The sequence below is a fragment of the Hyla sarda genome, chromosome 12 (assembly GCF_029499605.1).
Source record: "Hyla sarda isolate aHylSar1 chromosome 12, aHylSar1.hap1, whole genome shotgun sequence".
Lineage (NCBI taxonomy): Eukaryota > Metazoa > Chordata > Amphibia > Anura > Hylidae > Hyla > Hyla sarda.
Window position 1 is genome coordinate 967144 of NC_079200.1, and position 25524 is coordinate 992667.

The 25524-nt window shown below is 38.6% G+C and overlaps 1 protein-coding gene across 1 annotated transcript in view; it reads left to right on the forward strand.

Annotated features, from left to right (window-relative positions):
* The window catches only part of PLCG1 (phospholipase C gamma 1), a gene marked incomplete in the record, with an annotated part of 93941 nt that overhangs the window by 31400 nt on the left and 37017 nt on the right, over positions 1-25524 (forward strand). The window contains 6 exon segments of the mRNA XM_056547648.1: positions 663-756; positions 1319-1366; positions 1953-2037; positions 3587-3670; positions 6044-6066; positions 6156-6228. Of these exon segments, the coding sequence (XP_056403623.1) occupies positions 663-756; positions 1319-1366; positions 1953-2037; positions 3587-3670; positions 6044-6066; positions 6156-6228 (407 nt within the window).

Here is a 25524-nt window from a genome sequence, read left to right on the forward strand (position 1 = left end):
TCTGTGGGATACGTGTAGTGCGCCCTGAACTCTGTGGGATACGTGTAGTGCGCCCTGAACTCTGTGGGATACGTGTAGTGGGCCCTGACCTCTGTGGGATACGTGTAGTGCCCCCTGACCTCTGTGGGATACGTGTAGTGCCCCCTGACCTCTGTGGGATACGTGTAGTGCGCCCTGACCTCTGTGGGATACGTGTAGTGCGCCCTGACCTCTGTGGGATACGTGTAGTGCCCCCTGACCTCTGTGGGATACGTGTAGTGCCCCCTGACCTCTGTGGGATACGTGTAGTGCCCCCTGACCTCTGTGGGATACGTGCAGTGCCCCCTGACCTCTGTGGGATACGTGTAGTGGGCCCTGACCTCTGTGGGATACGTGTAGTGCCCCCTGACCTCTGTGGGATACGTGTAGTGCCCCCTGACCTCTGTGGGATACGTGCAGTGCCCCCTGACCTCTGTGGGATACGTGTAGTGGGCCCTGACCTCTGTGGGATACGTGTAGTGCCCCCTGACCTCTGTGGGATACGTGTAGTGCCCCCTGACCTCTTTGCCCCCGCCGCCCAATTTTTCACTTACATTCGTTTCTTTCCAGGAGACGTTTGTATCTACTTTGTCGCCGTTTTGTTTATTTTATGGTGATTTCTTTATGTTCTATTTATCGTGCAGCGACATCAGAGGAAGAAGTGAACATGTGGATCAAAGGGTTAAACTGGCTGCTCCAGGACACACTCCAGGCCCCCACACCGCTGCAGGTAGAGAGGTAAGCGATCACTCCAGCTGGGATAAACTCTTCTGAATTTTATGGAATTGTTACAAAGATTTTGGGACATCTTTTCTGGCAAAATATTTATGTGAAAGTCATAATCTGTAGCTACTGTACTAAGGGATGAGAATAAGAGGGAAGCCTTGATTTACCTTTCAGGGACCGTCTGGTTCTTCTAAAGGAGACAGACAGGCCTTTGGCTGTCCATGAGTTGTAGTTTTGCAACAGCTGAAGGCACACTGGTTAGGAAACACTCTTCTACATTAGAGGTGCCCAACCCAGTTTTTATGACCACCAATATTTCATTTTTTTAAATATTTTTTTTATACCCTATTGAAATACAACAGAAAAAAAAACTTGAATCCGGGCCTGTTGGTTAAGCTTGGAGGACTGGTTAGGGACTTCTGGTCAATAGGGCCAAAGTGGTTTGGGGTGAGAAGGGCTGGGTTGGACCGGGCGGGTCAGGGGTTATAGGTCATGGGCCAGAGAACAATAGGAGAGGGGATCCTTTTGTACTATAGCACTTTTAGCGTTAATGGTCTTGGTGGTTTCTTTGTAGGTGGCTGCGGAAGCAATTCTACTCTCTAGACAGAAATCGTGAGGACAAGTAAGTACGTTCACCAGGGCATCTGTCCCAATATATAAGCGCAGAACTCTCCATGTTCTGTTGGTTTTAGGAGAATTGTTGGTGTTGTGAAGATATAAGGGCCCATTGGCATTACAGATTTTGCGAGCCAAATTCTGCTTGGAAAATACGGTTCAGCAGGGATCAGTGCTATAAACCATACAGGAAGGAGAGGGGGGGGTGAGCAGGCTTGCATGCAGCAGCTAGGCATCACCTATTGACATGTGAGCAGGAAGGAGAGGGGGAGGGAGGAGGCATGCATGGGGCAGCTTGGCACCACCCCCTTGACATCTGAGCTGTGAACAGGGAGGAGAGGGGGAGAGAGCAGGCTTGCATGTGGCAGCTCAATGCCACCTACTTTGACATCTAAGCAGGGAGAAGAGGGGGGAGGGAGGAGACATGCATGGAGCAGCTTGACACCTGAGCTTGGAGCAGGGAGGAGAGGGGGAGGGAGCAGGCTTGCATGCGTAGCTCTGAGCATGTTGTACATCTGACAGTATCTCAGTCCCACAATGACGGAGCCATTCGTCTTCTGTCCACACTTACTGTTAACTCTTTTATGTATTAGGATCTCTGTAAAGGACTTGAAGAACATGTTGTCCCAGGTCAACTACAGAGTCCCCAACATGAGGTTTTTACGGGATCGGCTCACGGTGAGTCTAAGGCTCCTGGTCTCCCCGGATTCCTTATAATGCACGGGGGGGGGGGGGGCCGTGTCACCATAAAGATAGTCGGGATATGTCACCTACATCTGATCATTGATGGTCCAACTGCTGTGAGCAAATTACCAAAAGTATATGGTGCAGCTGTGTTTCCTGATGCAGGGTTTCCCAACCAATGTGCCTCCAGCTGTTGCAAAACTACAACTTCCAGCATGCCCGGAGTTGTAGTTTTGCAAAGGCTGGAGAGCCACAGTTTGAAGACAACTGCACTAATGGATGAGATGAGGGAAGTCTTGATTTACCTTTTAAGGGCAGTGTGGATTCTCTGGAGGAGGCAGACAAGGCCGTTGGCTGTCCGAGTGGGAGTTGTAGTTTTGCAATAGCTGGAAGGCTGCAGTTTGAAGACAACTGCAATAAGGCATGAGACGATAGGGAAGCCTTGATTTACTCTTTAGGTATCGTGTGGATCCCCTGGAGGTGGCAGACAGGCTTTGACTCTCCAGGCATGGTAAAAGTTTTAGTTTTGCAACAGATGAAAGGCTGCAGTTTGAAGACCACTGCACAAAGGGATGAGATGAGAGGGAAGCCTTGATTTAACTTTCAGGGACAGTTTGGATCCTATGGAGGAGACAGACAGGCCTTTGGCTGTCTGGGCATGCTGGGAGTTATAGTTTTGCAATAGCTGGAGGCACCCTGGTTGGGAAACAGATCTGGCAGCTGCAGGGTGACATGGTCATCACCCGGCCTGTCCTAGTTTGTGTATAGGGACAGAATTCCCATCAGACCGAACACGAAGCGGACGTGGTGTCTTCAGCGTCTCCGACCACAAATCACTTGGCAGCGGTTCACCACAACTTCTCGTTTTCCGATTACTGACCTGATGGGAGGAACTGAAAGTCAAACGTTATGTTTAGAAAACTTAAAGGGGGTTTCCGAGATAAGTCAGATGGTTAAACATGAAATAGGCCCCTCCCCCTCCTAAAGAAAAAATACATTAAGTGGCCTTCAAGATGGTCGTCTACAGGAAGCTGTGCAGTATACAGAGGATGGGGTGTAGATTGGGGGGTAGACGTGTCACACAGGGGGTCTTCACCCATATCTACTCTGCTGTGACCCTCTGGGTGTCCAGGAGGGCCGATGTAGGGTCAGGGCCCATAGCTGTCCTGCACTTATCGATCCTGGGAAGATCCACAATCCTGCACCACATGACTTTAGGGATGAGGTCATAGGGAAGCCTTGATTTACCCTTTTAGGGACAGTGTGTGTGGATCCTCTTGAGGAAGCAGACAGGACTTTGGCTGTCCGAACATTATTTTAATATTGTGCTATATAAATGTATAAGAATATGGGGGAGGGGCTGCGTCCACCCAGGTTGGAGTGATTTTAAGGGTAACTCCGCTTGTATATAAGACATGTCGTGTAGCACTTTCATAAATTTGAAATATGCGACCGACGCAACACCCAGCGTCATGTTCTTCTGGTTTTGCGGGGACGCCTCTCGTCCTTCGCTGGTGTCTCACGTGTCTCTTCTCCGTCACAGGAAGTGGAGCAGAGGAACCAGGAGATTAACTACGCCCAGTTCGCTCAGCTCTACCGATCCCTTATGTACAACGCACAGAAGACGGTAAGGAACGCTGCGCCAATGTCTCTGACCTGTTTATTAGCCGAAGTACAAAACAGTATCAAATATAAAGATGGCGGTAAAAGGGGCGATGTCCTCTTGGTCAGCGCCTAATTTTACCCCTCGGTTACTGGAGACTAATAATAAAACATCTATAGAATTGTGTCCGGAACGCTCTCTCTCCCCTCCCCTCCGGAACGCTCTCTCTCCCCTCCCCTCCGGAACGCTCTCTCTCTCCTCCCGTCCGGAACGCTCTCTCTCTCCCCTCCCGTCCGGAACGCTCTCTCTCTCCCCTCCCGTCCGGAACGCTCTCTCTCCCCTCCCCTCCGGAACGCTCTCTCTCCCCTCCCCTCCGGAACGCTCTCTCTCCCCTCCCCTCCGGAACGCTCTCTCTCCCGTCCGGAACGCTCTCTCTCTCCCCTCCCGTCCGAAACGCTCTCTCTCTCCCCTCCCCTCCGGAACGCTCTCTCTCCCCTCCCCTCCAGAACGCTCTCTCTCCCCTCCCCTCCGGAACGCTCTCTCTCCCCTCCCCTCCGGAACGCTCTCTCTCCCCTCCCCTCCGGAACGCTCTCTCTCCCCTCCGGAACGCTCTCTCTCCCCTCCCCTCCGGAACGCTCTCTCTCCCCTCCCCTCCGGAACGCTCTCTCTCCCCTCCCCTCCGGAACGCTCTCTCTCCCCTCCGGAACGCTCTCTCTCTCCCCTCCCCTCCGGAACGCTCTCTCTCTCTCTCTCTCCCCTCCGGAACGCTCTCTCTCTCCCCTCCCCTCCGGAACGCTCTCCCTCCCCTCCGGAACGCTCTCCCTCCCCTCCGGAACGCTCTCCCTCCCCTCCCGTCCGGAACGCTCTCTCTCCCCTCCCCTCCGGAACGCTCTCTCTCCCCTCCCCTCCGGAACGCTCTCTCTCCCCTCCCCTCCGGAACGCTCTCTCTCCCGTCCGGAACGCTCTCTCTCTCCCCTCCCGTCCGGAACGCTCTCTCTCTCCCCTCCCGTCCGGAACGCTCTCTCTCTCCCCTCCCGTCCGGAACGCTCTCTCTCTCCCCTCCCCTCCGGAACGCTCTCTCTCCCCTCCCCTCCGGAACGCTCTCTCTCCCCTCCCTTCCGGAACGCTCTCTCTCCCCTCCCCTCCGGAACGCTCTCTCTCCCCTCCCCTCCGGAACGCTCTCTCTCCCCTCCCCTCCGGAACGCTCTCTCTCCCCTCCCCTCCGGAACGCTCTCTCTCCCCTCCCCTCCGGAACGCTCTCTCTCCCCTCCCCTCCGGAACGCTCTCTCTCCCCTCCCCTCCGGAACGCTCTCTCTCCCCTCCCCTCCGGAACGCTCTCTCTCCCCTCCCCTCCGGAACGCTCTCTCTCCCGTCCGGAACGCTCTCTCTCTCCCCTCCCGTCCGGAACGCTCTCTCTCTCCCCTCCCGTCCGGAACGCTCTCTCTCCCCTCCCCTCCGGAACGCTCTCTCTCCCCTCCCCTCCGGAACGCTCTCTCTCCCCTCCCTTCCGGAACGCTCTCTCTCCCCTCCCTTCCGGAACGCTCTCTCTCCCCTCCCTTCCGGAACGCTCTCTCTCCCCTCCCCTTCGGAACGCTCTCTCTCCCCTCCCCTCCGGAACGCTCTCTCTCCCCTCCCCTCCGGAACGCTCTCTCTCCCCTCCCCTCCGGAACGCTCTCTCTCCCCTCCCCTCCGGAACGCTCTCTCTCCCCTCCCCTCCGGAACGCTCTCTCTCTCCCCTCCCCTCCGGAACGCTCTCTCTCTCTCTCTCTCCCCTCCGGAACGCTCTCTCTCTCCCCTCCCCTCCGGAACGCTCTCCCTCCCCTCCGGAACGCTCTCCCTCCCCTCCGGAACGCTCTCCCTCCCCTCCGGAACGCTCTCCCTCCCCTCCGGAACGCTCTCCCTCCCCTCCGGAACGCTCTCTCTCCCCTCCCCTCCGGAACGCTCTCTCTCCCCTCCCCTCCGGAACGCTCTCTCTCCCCTCCCCTCCGGAACGCTCTCTCTCCCCTCCCCTCCGGAACGCTCTCTCTCCCCTCCCCTCCGGAACGCTCTCTCTCCCCTCCCCTCCGGAACGCTCTCTCTCTCCCCTCCGGAACGCTCTCTCTCTCCCCTCCGGAACGCTCTCTCTCTCCCCTCCGGAACGCTCTCTCTCTCTCCCCTCCCCTCCGGAACGCTCTCTCTCTCCCCTCCCCTCCGGAACGCTCTCTCTCTCCCCTCCCCTCCGGAACGCTCTCCCTCCCCTCCGGAACGCTCTCCCTCCCCTCCCCTCCGGAACGCTCTCTCTCCCCTCCCCTCCGGAACGCTCTCTCTCCCCTCCGGAACGCTCTCTCTCCCCTCCCCTCCGGAACGCTCTCTCTCCCCTCCCCTCCGGAACGCTCATCACTTGTCTTTTTCTTTCAGATGCCGCTTCCGTTCCTAGAAAGGTAAGTCTCCCTCCATTTCTTAGTGACTCCGCCCACCACATGCGCCATGTTTTTCTGTAAGTCTCTTGTATGATTGACTTTCTCTTCAGGGGCGGAGAGCGGCCGGAGCTTTACCGAGTGTCCTTACTGGATTTCCAGAGTTTTCTGTTTGAGTATCAGAAGGTAAGAGGTGGCGGGGGCGCATTAAAGGGGTACTCCGGCTTATAAAAACTGATCTCCTGTCCACTGATCGGGGGATCAACCACTGGGACCCCTGCGATCTCCAGATCGGGGCCAGCTCCTGAGCGCTCCAGTCCCCACCTTCTGGCCCGCTGAGCCAATCACCGTACGTCTCAGAAGGTTAGGGCGGAGTCCTCAGTGGGGAGATTCGTGCCCTGTACTGGGCATGCTGAGAGTTGTAGTTTTGCAAAAGCTGGAGGGCCACAAGTTGGTCTATAGAGCCTCAGTATAGAGCCATAGGCTGCTGAGATGAGCGAGAGAGAGAAGCCTTGATTTACCTTTTTTATTAAACTGTTTGTAACATTTTACAATTTTCCAGTAAAATAAAAATAACACAAAGAAATAAAGTAAAAAAAAGAGATAAGTAAAAGAAAAGGTATCAATAAGGGTTCCCATGAATTCTCATCAATGTCACAATATCTAAGAGACAAGTCAATAGTAGAAATAGATTACGGGTGAAATGACAAAAGATCAGTCCCGAAGCAATCAATACAATAGAGATGATCTCCGTCATCGTCTTCATGAGCCAATTATCCCCCTGTCATGTCTCAGTGTAAAGAAGGGAAGAATGGAATGTTTGGTAGAAGTATTCGTGGAGTACCCCTTATAACAGGGTATAATATATCCTCTACAAATATAATGAGCAGGAATATAGTGGAGGATAGAACAGCCTTATAACAGGGTATAATATATCCTCTACAAATATAATGATCAGGAATATAGTGGAGGATAGAACAGCCTTATAACAGGGTATAATATATCCTCTACAAATATAATGAGCAGGAATATAGTGGAGGATAGAACAGCCTTATAACAGGGTATAATATATCCTCTACAAATATAATGAGCAGGAATATAGTGGAGGATAGAACAGCCTTATAACAGGGTATAATATATCCTCTACAAATATAATGAGCAGGAATATAGTGGAGGATAGAACAGCCTTATAACAGGGTATAATATATCCTCTACAAATATAATGAGCAGGAATATAGTGGAGGATAGAACAGCCTTATAACAGGGTATAATATATCCTCTACAAATATAATGAGCAGGAATATAGTGGAGGATAGAACAGCCTTATAACAAGGTATAATATATCTCTACAAATATAATGAGCAGGAATATAGTGGAGGATAGAACAGCCTTATAACAAGGTATAATATATCTCTACAAATATAATGGGCAGGAATATAGTGGAGGATAGAACAGCCTTATAACAGGGTATAATATATCCTCTACAAATATAATGAGCAGGAATATAGTGGAGGATAGAACAGCCTTATAACAGGGTATAATATATCCTCTACAAATATAATGGGCAGGAATATAGTGGAGGATAGAACAGCCTTATAACAGGGTATAATATATATCTCTACAAATATAATGAGCAGGAATATAGTGGAGGATAGAACAGCCTTATAACAGGGTATAATATATATCTCTACAAATATAATGAGCAGGAATATAGTGGAGGATAGAACAGCCTTATAACAGGGTATAATATATCTCTACAAATATAATGGGCAGGAATATAGTGGAGGATAGAACAGCCTTATAACAGGGTATAATATATCCTCTACAAATATAATGATCAGGAATATAGTGGAGGATAGAACAGCCTTATAACAGGGTATAATATATCCTCTACAAATATAATGGGCAGGAATATAGTGGAGGATAGAACAGCCTTATAACAGGGTATAATATATCTCTACAAATATAATGAGCAGGAATATAGTGGAGGATAGAACAGCCTTATAACAGGGTATAATATATCCCTACAAATATAATGGGCAGGAATATAGTGGAGGATAGAACAGCCTTATAACAGGGTATAATATATCTCTACAAATATAATGAGCAGGAACATAGTGGAGGATAGAACAGCCTTATAACAGGGTATAATATATCTCTACAAATATAATGAGCAGGAATATAGTGGAGGATAGAACAGCCTTATAACAGGGTATAATATATCTCTACAAATATAATGAGCAGGAATATAGTGGAGGATAGAACAGCCTTATAACAGGGTATAATATATCTCTACAAATATAATGAGCAGGAATATAGTGGAGGATAGAACAGCCTTATAACAGGGTATAATATATCCCTACAAATATAATGAGCAGGAACATAGTGGAGGATAGAACAGCCTTATAACAGGGTATAATATATCTCTACAAATATAATGAGCAGGAATATAGTGGAGAATAGAACAGCCTTATAACAGGGTATAATATATATCTACAAATATAATGATCAGGAATATAGTGGAGGATAGAACAGCCTTATAACAAGGTATAATATATCTCTACAAATATAATGATCAGGAATATAGTGGAGGATAGAACAGCCTTATAACAGGGTATAATATATCCTCTACAAATATAATGAGCAGGAATATAGTGGAGGATAGAACAGCCTTATAACAGGGTATAATATATCTCTACAAATATAATGAGCAGGAATATAGTGGAGGATAGAACAGCCTTATAACAAGGTATAATATATCTCTACAAATATAATGAGCAGGAATATAGTGGAGGATAGAACAGCCTTATAACAGGGTATAATATATCTCTACAAATATAATGAGCAGGAATATAGTGGAGGATAGAACAGCCTTATAACAGGGTATAATATATCTCTACAAATATAATGAGCAGGAATATAGTGGAGGATAGAACAGCCTTATAACAGGGTATAATATATCTCTACAAATGAGCAGGAATATAGTGGAGAATAGAACAGCCTTATAACAGGGTATAATATATATCTACAAATATAATGATCAGGAATATAGTGGAGGATAGAACAGCCTTATAACAAGGTATAATATATCTCTACAAATATAATGAGCAGGAATATAGTGGGGGATAGAACAGCCTTATAACAGGGTATAATATATCTCTACAAATGAGCAGGAATATAGTGGAGAATAGAACAGCCTTATAACAGGGTATAATATATATCTACAAATATAATGATCAGGAATATAGTGGAGGATAGAACAGCCTTATAACAAGGTATAATATATCTCTACAAATATAATGAGCAGGAATATAGTGGAGGATAGAACAGCCTTATAACAGGGTATAATATATATCTCTACAAATATAATGATCAGGAATATAGTGGAGGATAGAACAGCCTTATAACAGGGTATAATATATATCTCTACAAATATAATGAGCAGGAATATAGTGGAGGATAGAACAGCCTTATAACAGGGTATAATATATCTCTACAAATATAATGAGCAGGAATATAGTGGAGGATAGAACAGCCTTATAACAGGGTATAATATATATCTACAAATATAATGAGCAGGAATATAGTGGAGGATAGAACAGCCTTATAACAAGGTATAATATATATCTACAAATATAATGGGCAGGAATATAGTGGGGGATAGAACAGCCTTATAACAGGGTATAATATATCTCTACAAATATAATGAGCAGGAATATAGTGGAGGATAGAACAGCCTTATAACAGGGTATAATATATATCTACAAATATAATGGGCAGGAATATAGTGGGGGATAGAACAGCCTTATAACAGGGTATAATATATCTCTACAAATATAATGAGCAGTAATATAGTGGAGGATAGAACAGCCTTATAACAGGGTATAATATATCCTCTACAAATATAATGAGCAGGAATATAGTGGAGGATAGAACAGCCTTATAACAGGGTATAATATATCCTCTACAAATATAATGAGCAGGAATATAGTGGAGGATAGAACAGCCTTATAACAGGGTATAATATATCTCTACAAATATAATGAGCAGGAATATAGTGGAGGATAGAACAGCCTTATAACAGGGTATAATATATCTCTACAAATATAATGAGCAGGAATATAGTGGAGGATAGAACAGCCTTATAACAAGGTATAATATATCTCTACAAATATAATGAGCAGGAATATAGTGGAGGATAGAACAGCCTTATAACAGGGTATAATATATCTCTACAAATATAATGAGCAGGAATATAGTGGAGGATAGAACAGCCTTATAACAGGGTATAATATATCTCTGCAAATATAATGAGCAGGAATATAGTGGAGGATAGAACAGCCTTATAACAAGGTATAATATATATCTACAAATATAATGGGCAGGAATATAGTGGGGGATAGAACAGCCTTATAACAGGGTATAATATATCTCTACAAATATAATGAGCAGGAATATAGTGGAGGATAGAACAGCCTTATAACAGGGTATAATATATATCTACAAATATAATGGGCAGGAATATAGTGGGGGATAGAACAGCCTTATAACAGGGTATAATATATCTCTACAAATATAATGAGCAGGAATATAGTGGAGGATAGAACAGCCTTATAACAGGGTATAATATATCTCTACAAATATAATGAGCAGGAATATAGTGGAGGATAGAACAGCCTTATAACAGGGTATAATATATCCTCTACAAATATAATGAGCAGGAATATAGTGGAGGATAGAACAGCCCTTATAACAGGGTATAATATATCTCTACAAATATAATGAGCAGGAATATAGTGGAGGATAGAACAGCCTTATAACAGGGTATAATATATCTCTACAAAATATAATGAGCAGGAATATAGTGGAGGATAGAACAGCCTTAACAGGTATATATCTCTACAAAATGAGCAGGAATATAGTGGAGATAGAACAGCCTTATAACAGGGTATAATATATATCTACAAATATAATGATCAGGAATATAGTGGAGGATAGAACAGCCTTATAACAAGGTATAATATATCTCTACAAATATAATGAGCAGGAATATAGTGGAGGATAGAACAGCCTTATAACAGGGTATAATATATATCTCTACAAATATAATGATCAGGAATATAGTGGAGGATAGAACAGCCTTATAACAGGGTATAATATATATCTCTACAAATATAATGAGCAAGGAATATAGTGGAGGATAGAACAGCCTTATAACAGGGTATAATATATCTCTACAAATATAATGAGCAGGAATATAGTGGAGGATAGAACAGCCTTATAACAAGGTATAATATATATCTACAAATATAATGGGCAGGAATATAGTGGGGGATAGAACAGCCTTATAACAGGGTATAAATATATCTCTACAAATATAATGAGCAGGAATATAGTGGAGGAATAGAACAGCCTTATAACAGGTATAATATATATCTACAAATATAATGGGCAGGAATATAGTGGGGGATAGAACAGCCTTATAACAGGGTATAATATATCTCTACAAATATAATGAGCAGGAATATAGTGGAGGATAGAACAGCCTTATAACAGGGTATAATATATCCTCTACAATATAATGAGCAGGAATATAGTGGAGGATAGAACAGCCTTATAACAGGGTATAATATATCTCTACAAATATAATGAGCAGGAATATAGTGGAGGATAGAACAGCCTTATAACAGGGTATAATATATCTCTACAAATATAATGAGCAGGAATATAGTGGAGGATATAACAGCCTTATAACAGGGTATAATATATCTCTACAAATATAATGAGCAGGAATATAGTGGAGATAGAACAGCCTTATAACAGGGTATAATATATCCTCTACAAATATAATGAGCAGGAATATAGTGGAGGATAGAACAGCCTTATAACAGGGTATAATATATCCTCTACAAAATATAATGAGCAGGAATATAGTGGAGGATAGAACAGCCTTATAACAGGGTATAATATATCTCTACAAATATAATGAGCAGGAATATAGTGGAGGATAGAACAGCCTTATAACAGGGTATAATATATCCTCTACAAATATAATGAGGAGGAATATAGTGGAGGATAGAACAGCCTTATAACAGGGTATAATATATATCTCTACAAATATAATGAGCAGGAATATAGTGGAGGATAGAACAGCCTTATAACAGGGTATAATATATCTCTACAAATATAATGAGCAGGAATATAGTGGAGGATAGAACAGCCTTATAACAAGGTATAATATATATCTACAAATATAATGGGCAGGAATATAGTGGGGGATAGAACAGCCTTATAACAGGGTATAATATATCTCTCTACAAATATAATGAGCAGGAATATAGTGGAGGATAGAACAGCCTTATAACAGGGTATAATATATCTCTACAAATATAATGAGCAGGAATATAGTGGAGGATAGAACAGCCTTATAACAGGGTATAATATATCTCTACAAATATAATGAGCAGGAATATAGTGGAGGATAGAACAGCCTTATAACAGGGTATAATATATCTCTACAAATATAATGAGCAGGAATATAGTGGAGGATAGAACAGCCTTATAACAGGGTATAATATATATCTCTACAAATATAATGAGCAGGAATATAGTGGAGGATAGAACAGCCTTATGACAGGGTATAATATATATCTCTACAAATATAATGAGCAGGAATATAGTGGAGGATAGAACAGCCTTATAACAGGGTATAATATATCTCTACAAATATAATGAGCAGGAATATAGTGGAGGATAGAACAGCCTTATAACAGGGTATAATATATCTCTACAAATATAATGAGCAGGAATATAGTGGAGGATAGAACAGCCTTATAACAGGGTATAATATATATCTACAAATATAATGAGCAGGAATATAGTGGAGAATAGAACAGCCTTATAACAGGGGTATAATATATATCTACAAATATAATGATCAGGAATATAGTGGAGGATAGAACAGCCTTATAACAGGGTATAATATATCCTCTACAAATATAATGAGCAGGAATATAGTGGAGGATAGAACAGCCTTATAACAAGGTATAATATATCTCTACAAATATAATGATCAGGAATATAGTGGAGGATAGAACAGCCTTATAACAGGGTATAATATATCCTCTACAAATATAATGAGCAGGAATATAGTGGAGGATAGAACAGCCTTATAACAGGGTATAATATATATCTCTACAAATAAAATGATCAGGAATATAGTGGAGGATAGAACAGCCTTATAACAGGGTATAATATATCTCTACATATATAATGAGCAGGAATATAGTGGAGGATAGAACAGCCTTATAACAGGGTATAATATATCTCTACAAATATAATGAGCAGGAATATAGTGGAGGATAGAACAGCCTTATAACAGGGTATAATATATCTCTACAAATATAATGAGCAGGAATATAGTGGAGGATAGAACAGCCTTATAACAGGGTATAATATATCCTCTACAAATATAATGAGCAGGAATATAGTGGAGGATAGAACAGCCTTATAACAGGGTATAATATATCTCTACAAATATAATGAGCAGGAATATAGTGGAGAATAGAACAGCCTTATAACAGGGTATAATATATATCTACAAATATAATGATCAGGAATATAGTGGAGGATAGAACAGCCTTATAACAGGGTATAATATATATCTACAAATATAATGAGTAGGAATATAGTGGAGGATAGAACAGCCTTATAACAGGTATAATATATCTACAAATATAATGAGCAGGAATATAGTGGAGGATAGAACAGCCTTATAACAGGGTATAATATATATCTCTACAAATATAATGATCAGGAATATAGTGGAGGATAGAACAGCCTTATAACAGGGTATAATATATCTCTACAAATATAATGAGCAGGAATATAGTGGAGAATAGAACAGCCTTATAACAGGGTATAATATATCCTCTACAAATATAATGAGCAGGAATATAGTGGAGGATAGAACAGCCTTATAACAGGGTATAATATATCTCTACAAATATAAATGTAGCAGGAATATAGTGGAGGATAGAACAGCCTTATAACAGGGTATAATATATCTCTACAAATATAATGATCAGGAATATAGTGGAGGATAGAACAGCCTTATAACAGGGTATAATATATCTCTACAAATATAATGAGCAGGAATATAGTGGAGGATAGAACAGCCTTATAACAGGGTATAATATATATCTCTACAAATATAATGGGCAGGAATATAGTGGAGGATAGAACAGCCTTATAACAAGGTATAATATATATCTCTACAAATATAATGAGCAGGAATATATTGGAGGGATAGAACAGCCTTATAACAGGGTATAATATATATCTCTACAAATATAATGAGCAGGAATATAGTGGAGGATAGAACAGCCTTATAACGAGGTATAATATATCTCTACAAATATAATGATCAGGAATATAGTGGAGGATAGAACAGCCTTATAACAGGGTATAATATATCTCTACAAATATAATGAGCAGGAATATAGTGGAGGATAGAACAGCCTTATAACAAGGTATAATATATATCTCTACAAATATAATGAGCAGGAATATAGTGGGGGATAGAACAGCCTTATAACAGGGTATAATATATATCTACAAATATAGTGGGGGATAGAACAGCCTTATAACAGGGTATAATATATCTCTACAAATATAATGAGCAGGAATATAGTGGAGGATAGAACAGCCTTATAACAGGGTATAATATATATCTCTACAAATATAATGGGCAGGAATATAGTGGAGGATAGAACAGCCTTATAACAGGGTATAATATATCTCTACAAATATAATGAGCAGGAATATAGTGGAGGATAGAACAGCCTTATAACAGGGGTATAATATATCTCTACAAATATAATGAGCAGGAATATAGTGGAGGATAGAACAGCCTTATAACAGGGTATAATATATCTCTACAAATATAATGAGCAGGAATATAGTGGAGGATAGAACAGCCTTATAACAGGGTATAATATATCCTCTACAAATATAATGAGCAGGAATATAGTGGAGGATAGAACAGCCTTATAACAAGGGTATAATATATCTCTACAAATATAATGAGCAGGAATATAGTGGAGGATAGAACAGCCTTATAACAGGGTATAATATATATCTCTACAAATATAATGAGCAGGGAATATAGTGGAGGATAGAACAGCCTTATAACAGGGTATAATATATATCTCTACAAATATAATGAGCAGGAATATAGTGGAGGATAGAACAGCCTTATAACAGGGTATAATATATATCTCTACAAATATAATGAGCAGGAATATAGTGGAGGATAGAACAGCCTTATAACAAGGTATAATATATCTCTACAAATATAATGAGCAGGAATATAGTGGAGGATAGAACAGCCTTATAACAGGGTATAATATATATCTCTACAAATATAATGAGCAGGAATATAGTGGAGGATAGAACAGCCTTATAACAGGGTATAATATATATCTACAATATAATGAGCAGGAATATAGTGGAGGATAGAACAGCCTTTATAACAGGGTATAATATATCCTCTACAAATATAATGAGCAGGAATATAGTGGAGGATAGAACAGCCTTATAACAGGGTATAATATATATCTACAAATATAATGTGCAGGAATATAGTGGAGGATAGAACAGCCTTATAACAAGGTATAATATATCTCTACAAATATAATGGGCAGGAATATAGTGGAGGATAGAACAGCCTTATAACAGGGTATAATATATATCTCTACAAATATAATGTGGCAGGGAATATAGTGGAGGATAGAACAGCCTTATAACAAGGTATAATATATCTCTACAAATATAATGGGCAGGAATATAGTGGAGGATAGAACAGCCTTATAACAGGGTATAATATATATCTCTACAAATATAATGGGCAGGAATATAGTGGGGGGATAGAACAGCCTTATAACAGGGTATAATATATCTCTACAAATATAATGATCAGGAATATAGTGGAGGATAGAACAGCCTTATAACGAGGTATAATATATCCTCTACAAATATAATGAGCAGGAATATAGTGGAGGATAGAACAGCCTTATAACAGGGTATAATATATCTCTACAAATATAATGATCAGGAATATAGTGGAGGATAGAACAGCCTTATAACAGGGTATAATATATATCTCTACAAATATAATGAGCAGGAATATAGTGGAGGATAGAACAGCCTTATAACAGGGTATAATATATCCTCTACAAATATAATGAGCAGGAATATAGTGGAGGATAGAACAGCCTTATAACAGGGTATAATATATATCTACAAATATAATGAGCAGGAATATAGTGGAGGATAGAACAGCCTTATAACAGGGTATAATATATATCTCTACAAATATAATGAGCAGGAATATAGTGGGGGATAGAACAGCCTTATAACAGGGTATAATATATCTCTACAAATATAATGAGCAGGAATATAGTGGAGGATAGAACAGCCTTATAACAGGGTATAATATATCCTCTACAAATATAATGAGCAGGAATATAGTGGAGGATAGAACAGCCTTATAACAGGGTATAATATATCCTCTACATATATAATGAGCAGGAATATAGTGGAGGATAGAACAGCCTTATAACAGGTATAATATATATCTCTACAAATATAATGATCAGAATATAGTGGAGGATAGAACAGCCTTATAACAGGGTATAATATATCTCTACAAATATAATGATCAGGAATATAGTGGAGGATAGAACAGCCTTATAACAGGGTATAATATATATCTCTACAAATATAATGAGCAGGAATATAGTGGAGGATAGAACAGCCTTATAACAGGGTATAATATATATCTACAAATATAATGAGCAGGAATATAGTGGAGGATAGAACAGCCTTATAACAGGGTATAATATATCCTCTACAAATATAATGAGCAGGAATATAGTGGAGGATAGAACAGCCTTATAACAGGGTATAATATATATCTCTACAAATATAATGAGCAGGAATATAGTGGAGGATAGAACAGCCTTATAACAGGGTATAATATATCCTCTACAAATATAATGGAGGAGGAATATAGTGGAGGATAGAACAGCCTTATAACAGGGTATAATATATCCTCTACAAATATAATGAGGAGGAATATAGTGGAGGATAGAACAGCCTTATAACAAGGTATAATATATCTCTACAAATATAATGAGCAGGAATATAGTGGAGGATAGAACAGCCTTATAACAGGGTATAATATATCTCTACAAATATAATGAGCAGGAATATAGTGGAGGATAGAACAGCCTTATAACAGGGTATAATATATCTCTACAAATATAATGAGCAGGAATATAGTGGAGGATAGAACAGCCTTATAACAGGGTATAATATATCCTCTACAAATATAATGAGGAGGAATATAGTGGAGGATAGAACAGCCTTATAACAGGGTATAATATATCCTCTACAAATATAATGGGCAGGAATATAGTGGAGGATAGAACAGCCTTATAACAGGGTATAAATATATATCTACAAATATAATGAGCAGGAATATAGTGGGGGATAGAACAGCCTTATAACAGGGTATAATATATCCTCTACAAATATAATGGGCAGGAATATAGTGGAGGATAGAACAGCCTTATAACAGGGTATAATATATATATCTACAAATATAATGAGCAGGAATATAGTGGGGGATAGAACAGCCTTATAACAGGGTATAATATATCTCTACAAATATAATGGGCAGGAATATAGTGGAGGATAGAACAGCCTTATAACAGGGTATAATATATCCTCTACAAATATAATGAGTAGGAATATAGTGGGGGATAGAACAGCCTTATAACAGGGTATAATATATCTCTACAAATATAATGATCAGGAATATAGTGGAGGATAGAACAGCCTTATAACAGGGTATAATATATATCTCTACAAATATAATGGGCAGGAATATAGTGGGGGATAGAACAGCCTTATAACAGGGTATAATATATCTCTACAAATATAATGAGCAGGAATATAGTGGAGGATAGAACAGCCTTATAACAGGGTATAATATATATCTCTACAAATATAATGATCAGGAATATAGTGGAGGATAGAACAGCCTTATAACAGGGTATAATATATCTCTACAAATATAATGATCAGGAATATAGTGGAGGATAGAACAGCCTTATAACGAGGTATAATATATCCTCTACAAATATAATGAGCAGGAATATAGTGGAAGGATAGAACAGCCTTATAACAGGGTATAATATATATCTACAAATATAATGAGCAGGAATATAGTGGAGGATAGAACAGCCTTATAACAGGGTATAATATATCCTCTACAAATATAATGAGCAGGAATATAGTGGAGGATAGAACAGCCTTATAACAGGGTATAATATATCCTCTACAAATATAATGAGCAGGAATATAGTGGAGGATAGAACAGCCTTATAACAGGGTATAATATATCTCTACAAATATAATGAGCAGGAATATAGTGGAGGATAGAACAGCCTTATAACAGGGTATAATATATCTCTACAAATATAATGAGCAGGAATATAGTGGAGGATAGAACAGCCTTATAACAGGGTATAATATATACTCTACAAATATAATGAGCAGGAATATAGTGGAGGATAGAACAGCCTTATAACAGGGTATAATATATATCTCTACAAATATAATGAGCAGGAATATAGTGGAGGATAGAACAGCCTTATAACAGGGTATAATATATCTCTACAAATATAATGAGCAGGAATATAGTGGAGGATAGAACAGCCTTATAACAGGGTATAATATATCCTCTACATATATAATGAGCAGGAATATAGTGGAAGATAGAACAGCCTTATAACAGGGTATAATATATATCTACAAATATAATGGGCAGGAATATAGTGGAGGATAGAACAGCCTTATAACAGGGTATAATATATATCTACAAATATAATGAGCAGGAATATAGTGGAGGATAGAACAGCCTTATAACAGGGTATAATATATATCTACAAATATAATGAGCAGGAATATAGTGGAGGATAGAACAGCCTTATAACAGGGTATAATATATCCTCTACAAATATAATGTGCAGGAATATAGTGGAGGATAGAACAGCCTTATAACAGGGTATAATATATATCCTCTACAAATATAATGGGCAGGAATATAGTGGAGGATAGAACAGCCTTATAACAGGGTATAATATATATCTACAAATATAATGAGCAGGAATATAGTGGAGGATAGAACAGCCTTATAACAGGGTATAATATATCCTCTACAAATATAATGAGCAGGAATATAGTGGAGGATAGAACAGCCTTATAACAGGGTATAATATATATCTCTACAAATATAATGATCAGGAATATAGTGGAGGATAGAACAGCCTTATAACAGGGTATAATATATCTCTACAAATATAATGAGCAGGAATATAGTGGAGGATAGAACAGCCTTATAACAGGGTATAATATATCCTCTACAAATATAATGAGCAGGAATATAGTGGAGGATAGAACAGCCTTATAACAAGGGTATAATATATCTCTACAAATATAATGATCAGGAATATAGTGGAGGATAGAACAGCCTTATAACAGGGTATAATATATATCTCTACAAATATAATGAGCAGGAATATAGTGGAGGATAGAACAGCCTTATAACAGGGTATAATATATCTCTACAAATATAATGAGCAGGAATATAGTGGAGGATAGAACAGCCTTATAACAGGGTATAATATATCCTCTACAAATATAATGAGCAGGAATATAGTGGAGGATAGAACAGCCTTATAACAGGGTATAATATATCTCTACAAATATAATGGGCAGGAATATAGTGGAGGATAGAACAGCCTTATAACAGGGTATAATATATCTCTACAAATATAATGAGCAGGAATATAGTGGAGGATAGAACAGCCTTATAACAGGGTATAATATATCTCTACAAATATAATGAGCAGGAATATAGTGGAGGATAGAACAGCCTTATAACAGGGTATAATATATCCTCTACAAATATAATGAGCAGGAATATAGTGGAGGATAGAACAGCCTTATAACAGGGTATAATATATCCTCTACAAATATAATGAGCAGGAATATAGTGGAGGATAGAACAGCCTTATAACAGGGTATAATATATCCTCTACAAATATAATGAGCAGGAATATAGTGGAGGATAGAACAGCCTTATAACAGGGTATAATATATCTCTACAAATATAATGAGCAGGAATATAGTGGAGGATAGAACAGCCTTATAACAGGGTATAATATATATCTCTACAAATATAATGAGCAGGAATATAGTGGAGGATAGAACAGCCTTATAACAGGGTATAATATATCTCTACAAATATAATGGGCAGGAATATAGTGGAGGATAGAACAGCCTTATAACAGGGTATAATATATCTCTACAAATATAATGAGCAGGAATATAGTGGAGGATAGAACAGCCTTATAACAGGGTATAATATATCTCTACAAATATAATGGGCAGGAATATAGTGGGGATAGAACAGCCTTATAACAAGGGTATAATATATCTCTACAAATATAATGGAGCAGGAATATAGTGGAGGATAGAACAGCCTTATAACAGGGTATAATATATATCTCTACAAATATAATGAGCAGGAATATAGTGGAGGATAGAACAGCCTTATAACAGGGTATAATATATCTCTACAAATATAATGAGCAGGAATATAGTGGAGGATAGAACAGCCTTATAACAGGGTATAATATATCTCTACAAATATAATGAGCAGGAATATAGTGGAGGATAGAACAGCCTTATAACAGGGTATAATATATCTCTACAAATATAATGAGCAGGAATATAGTGGAGGATAGAACAGCCTTATAACAAGGGTATAATATATCTCTACAAATATAATGAGCAGGAATATAGTGGAGGATAGAACAGCCTTATAACAGGGTATAATATATCTCTACAAATATAATGAGCAGGAATATAGTGGAGGAATAGAACAGCCTTATAACAGGGTATAATATATCTCTACAAATATAATGAGCAGGAATATAGTGGAGGATAGAACAGCCTTATAACAGGGTATAATATATCTCTACAAATATAATGAGCAGGAATATAGTGGAGGATAGAACAGCCTTATAACAGGGTATAATATATCTCTACAAATATAATGAGCAGGAATATAGTGGAGGATAGAACAGCCTTATAACAGGGTATAATATATCTCTACAAATATAATGAGCAGGAATATAGTGGAGGATAGAACAGCCTTATAACAGGGTATAATATATATCTACAAATATAATGAGCAGGAATATAGTGGAGGATAGAACAGCCTATAACAAGGGTATAATATATCTCTACAAATATAATGAGCAGGAATATAGTGGAGGATAGGAACAGCCTTATAACAGGGTATAATATATCTCTACAAATATAATGAGCAGGAATATAGTGGAGGATAGAACAGCCTTATAACAGGTATAATATATCTCTACAAATATAATGAGCAGGAATATAGTGGAGGATAGAACAGCCTTATAACAGGGTATAATATATCTCTACAAATATAATGAGCAGGAATATAGTGGAGGATAGAACAGCCTTATAACAGGGTATAATATATCTCTACAAATATAATGAGCAGGAATATAGTGGGAGATAGAACAGCCTTATAACAGGGTATAATATATCTCTACAAATATAATGAGCAGGAATATAGTGGAGGATAGAACAGCCTTATAACAGGGTATAATATATATCTCTACAAATATAATGAGCAGGAATATAGTGGAGGATAGAACAGCCTTATAACAGGGTATATATATATCTCTACAAATATAATGGAGCAGGAATATAGTGGAGGATAGAACAGCCTTATAACAGGGTATAATATATCTCTACAAATATAATGAGCAGGAATATAGTGGAGGATAGAACAGCCTTATAACAGGGTATAATATATCTCTACAAATATAATGAGCAGGAATATAGTGGAGGATAGAACAGCCTTTATAACAGGGTATAATATATCTCTACAAATATAATGAGCAGGAATATAGTGGAGGATAGAACAGCCTTATAACAGGGTATAATATATCTCTACAATATAAGAGCAGGAATATAGTGGAGGATAGAACAGCCCTTATAACAGGGTATAATATATCTCTACAAATATAATGAGCAGGAATATAGTGGAGGATAGAACAGCCTTATAACAGGGTATAATATATCCTCTACAAATATAATGAGCAGGAATATAGTGGAGGATAGAACAGCCTTATAACAGGGTATAATATATCTCTACAAATATAATGAGCAGGAATATAGTGGAGGATAGAACAGCTTATAACAGGGTATAATATATATCCTCTACAAATATAATGAGCAGGAATATAGTGGAGGATAGAACAGCCTTATAACAGGGTATAATATATCTCTACAAATATAATGAGCAGGAATATAGTGGAGGATAGAACAGCTTATAACAGGGTATAATATATCTCTACAAATATAATGATCAGGAATATATGGAGGATAGAACAGCCTTATAACAGGGTATAATATATCTCTACAAATATAATGAGCAGGAATATAGTGGAGGATAGAACAGCCTTATAACAGGGTATAATATATCTCTACAAATATAATGATCAGGAATATAGTGGAGGATAGAACAGCCTTATAACAGGGTATAATATATCTCTACAAATATAATGAGCAGGAATATAGTGGAGGATAGAACAGCCTTATAACAGGGTATAATATATCTCTACAATATAATGAGCAGGAATATAGTGGAGGATAGAACAGCCTTATAACAGGGTATAATATATATCTACAAATATAATGAGCAGGAATATAGTGGAGGATAGAACAGCCTTATAACAGGGTATAATATATCTCTACAAATATAATGAGCAGGAATATAGTGGAGGATAGAACAGCCTTATAACAGGGTATAATATATATCTACAAATATAATGAGCAGGAATATAGTGGAGGATAGAAACAGCCTTATAACAGGGTATAATATATCTCTACAAATATAATGAGCAGGAATATAGTGGAGGATAGAACAGCCTTATAACAGGGTATAATATATCTCTACAAATATAATGAGCAGGAATATAGTGGAGGATAGAACAGCCTTATAACAGGGTATAATATATCTCTACAAATATAATGAGCAGGAATATAGTGGAGGATAGAACAGCCTTATAACAGGGTATAATATATCTCTACAAATATAATGAGCAGGAATATAGTGGAGGATAGAACAGCCTTATAACAGGGTATAATATATCCTCTACAAATATAATGAGCAGGAATATAGTGGAGGATAGAACAGCCTTATAACAGGGTATAATATATATCTACAAATATAATGAGCAGGAATATAATGGAGGATAGAACAGCCTTATAACAGGGTATAATATATCTCTACAAATATAATGAGCAGGAATATAAGTGGAGATAGAACAGCCTTATAACAGGGTATAATATATATCTACAAATATAATGAGCAGGAATATAATGGAGGATAGAACAGCCTTATAACAGGGTATAATATATATCTCTACAAATATAATGAGCAGGATATAGTGGAGGATAGAACAGCCTTATAACAGGGTATAATATATCTCTACAAATATAATGAGCAGGAATATAGTGGAGGATAGAACAGCCTTATAACAGGGTATAATATATATCTACAAATATAATGAGCAGGAATATAGTGGAGGATAGAACAGCCTTATAACAGGGTATAATATATATCTACAAATATAATGAGCAGGAATATAGTGGAGGATAGAACAGCCTTATAACAGGGTATAATATATATCTCTACAAATATAATGAGCAGGAATATAGTGGAGGATAGAACAGCCTTATAACAAGGTATAATATATCTCTACAAATATAATGATCAGGAATATAGTGGAGGATAGAACAGCCTTATAACGAGGTATAATATATCTCTACAAATATAATGAGCAGGAATATAGTGGAGGATAGAACAGCCTTATAACAGGGTATAATATATATCTACAAATATAATGAGCAGGAATATAGTGGAGGATAGAACAGCCCTATAACAGGGTATAATATATATCTCTACAAATATAATGAGCAGGAATATAGTGGAGGATAGAACAGCCTTATAACAGGGTATAATATATATCTACAAATATAATGATCAGGAATATAGTGGAGGATAGAACAGCCTTATAACAGGGTATAATATATCCTCTACAAATATAATGAGCAGGAATATAGTGGAGGATAGAACAGCCTTATAACAGGGTATAATATATATCTACAAAATATAATGATCAGGAATATAGTGGAGGATAGAACAGCCTTATAACAGGGTATAATATATCTCTACAAATATAATGATCAGGAATATAGTGGGGGATAGAACAGCCTTATAACAGGGTATAATATATCCTCTACAAATATAATGAGCAGGAACATAGTGGAGGATAGAACAGCCTTATAACAAGGGTATAATATATCTCTACAAAATATAATGATCAGGAATATAGTGGAGGATAGAACAGCCTTATAACAGGGTATAATATATATCTCTACAAATATAATGAGCAGGAATATAGTGGGGGATAGAACAGCCTTATAACAGGGTATAATATATATCTCTACAAATATAATGAGCAGGAATATAGTGGTGGGATAGAACAGCCTTATAACAGGGTATAATATATATCTCTACAAATATAATGAGCAGGAATATAGTGGAGGATAGAACAGCCTTATAACAGGGTATAATATATATCTCTACAAATATAATGAGCAGGAATATAGTGGAGGATAGAACAGCCTTATAACAGGGTATAATATATCTCTACAAATATAATGATCAGGAATATAGTGGAGGATAGAACAGCCTTATAACAGGGTATAATATATATCTCTACAAATATAATGGGCAGGAATATAGTGGAGGATAGAACAGCCTTATAACAAGGTATAATATATCCTCTACAAATATAATGATCAGGAATATAGTGGAGGATAGAACAGCCTTATAACAGGGTATAATATATCTCTACAAATATAATGAGCAGGAATATTAGTGGAGGATAGAACAGCCTTATAACAGGGTATAATATATCTCTACAAATATAATGGAGCAGGAATATAGTGGAGGATAGAACAGCCTTATAACAGGGTATAATATATCTCTACAAATATAATGAGCAGGAATATAGTGGAGGATAGAACAGCCTTATAACAGGTATAATATATCTCTACAAATATAATGAGCAGGAATATAGTGGAGGATAGAACAGCCTTATAACAGGGTATAATATATCCTCTACAAATATAATGAGCAGGAATATAGTGGAGGATAGAACAGCCTTATAACAGGGTATAATATATATCTCTACAAATATAATGAGCAGGAATATAGTGGAGGATAGAACAGCCTTATAACAG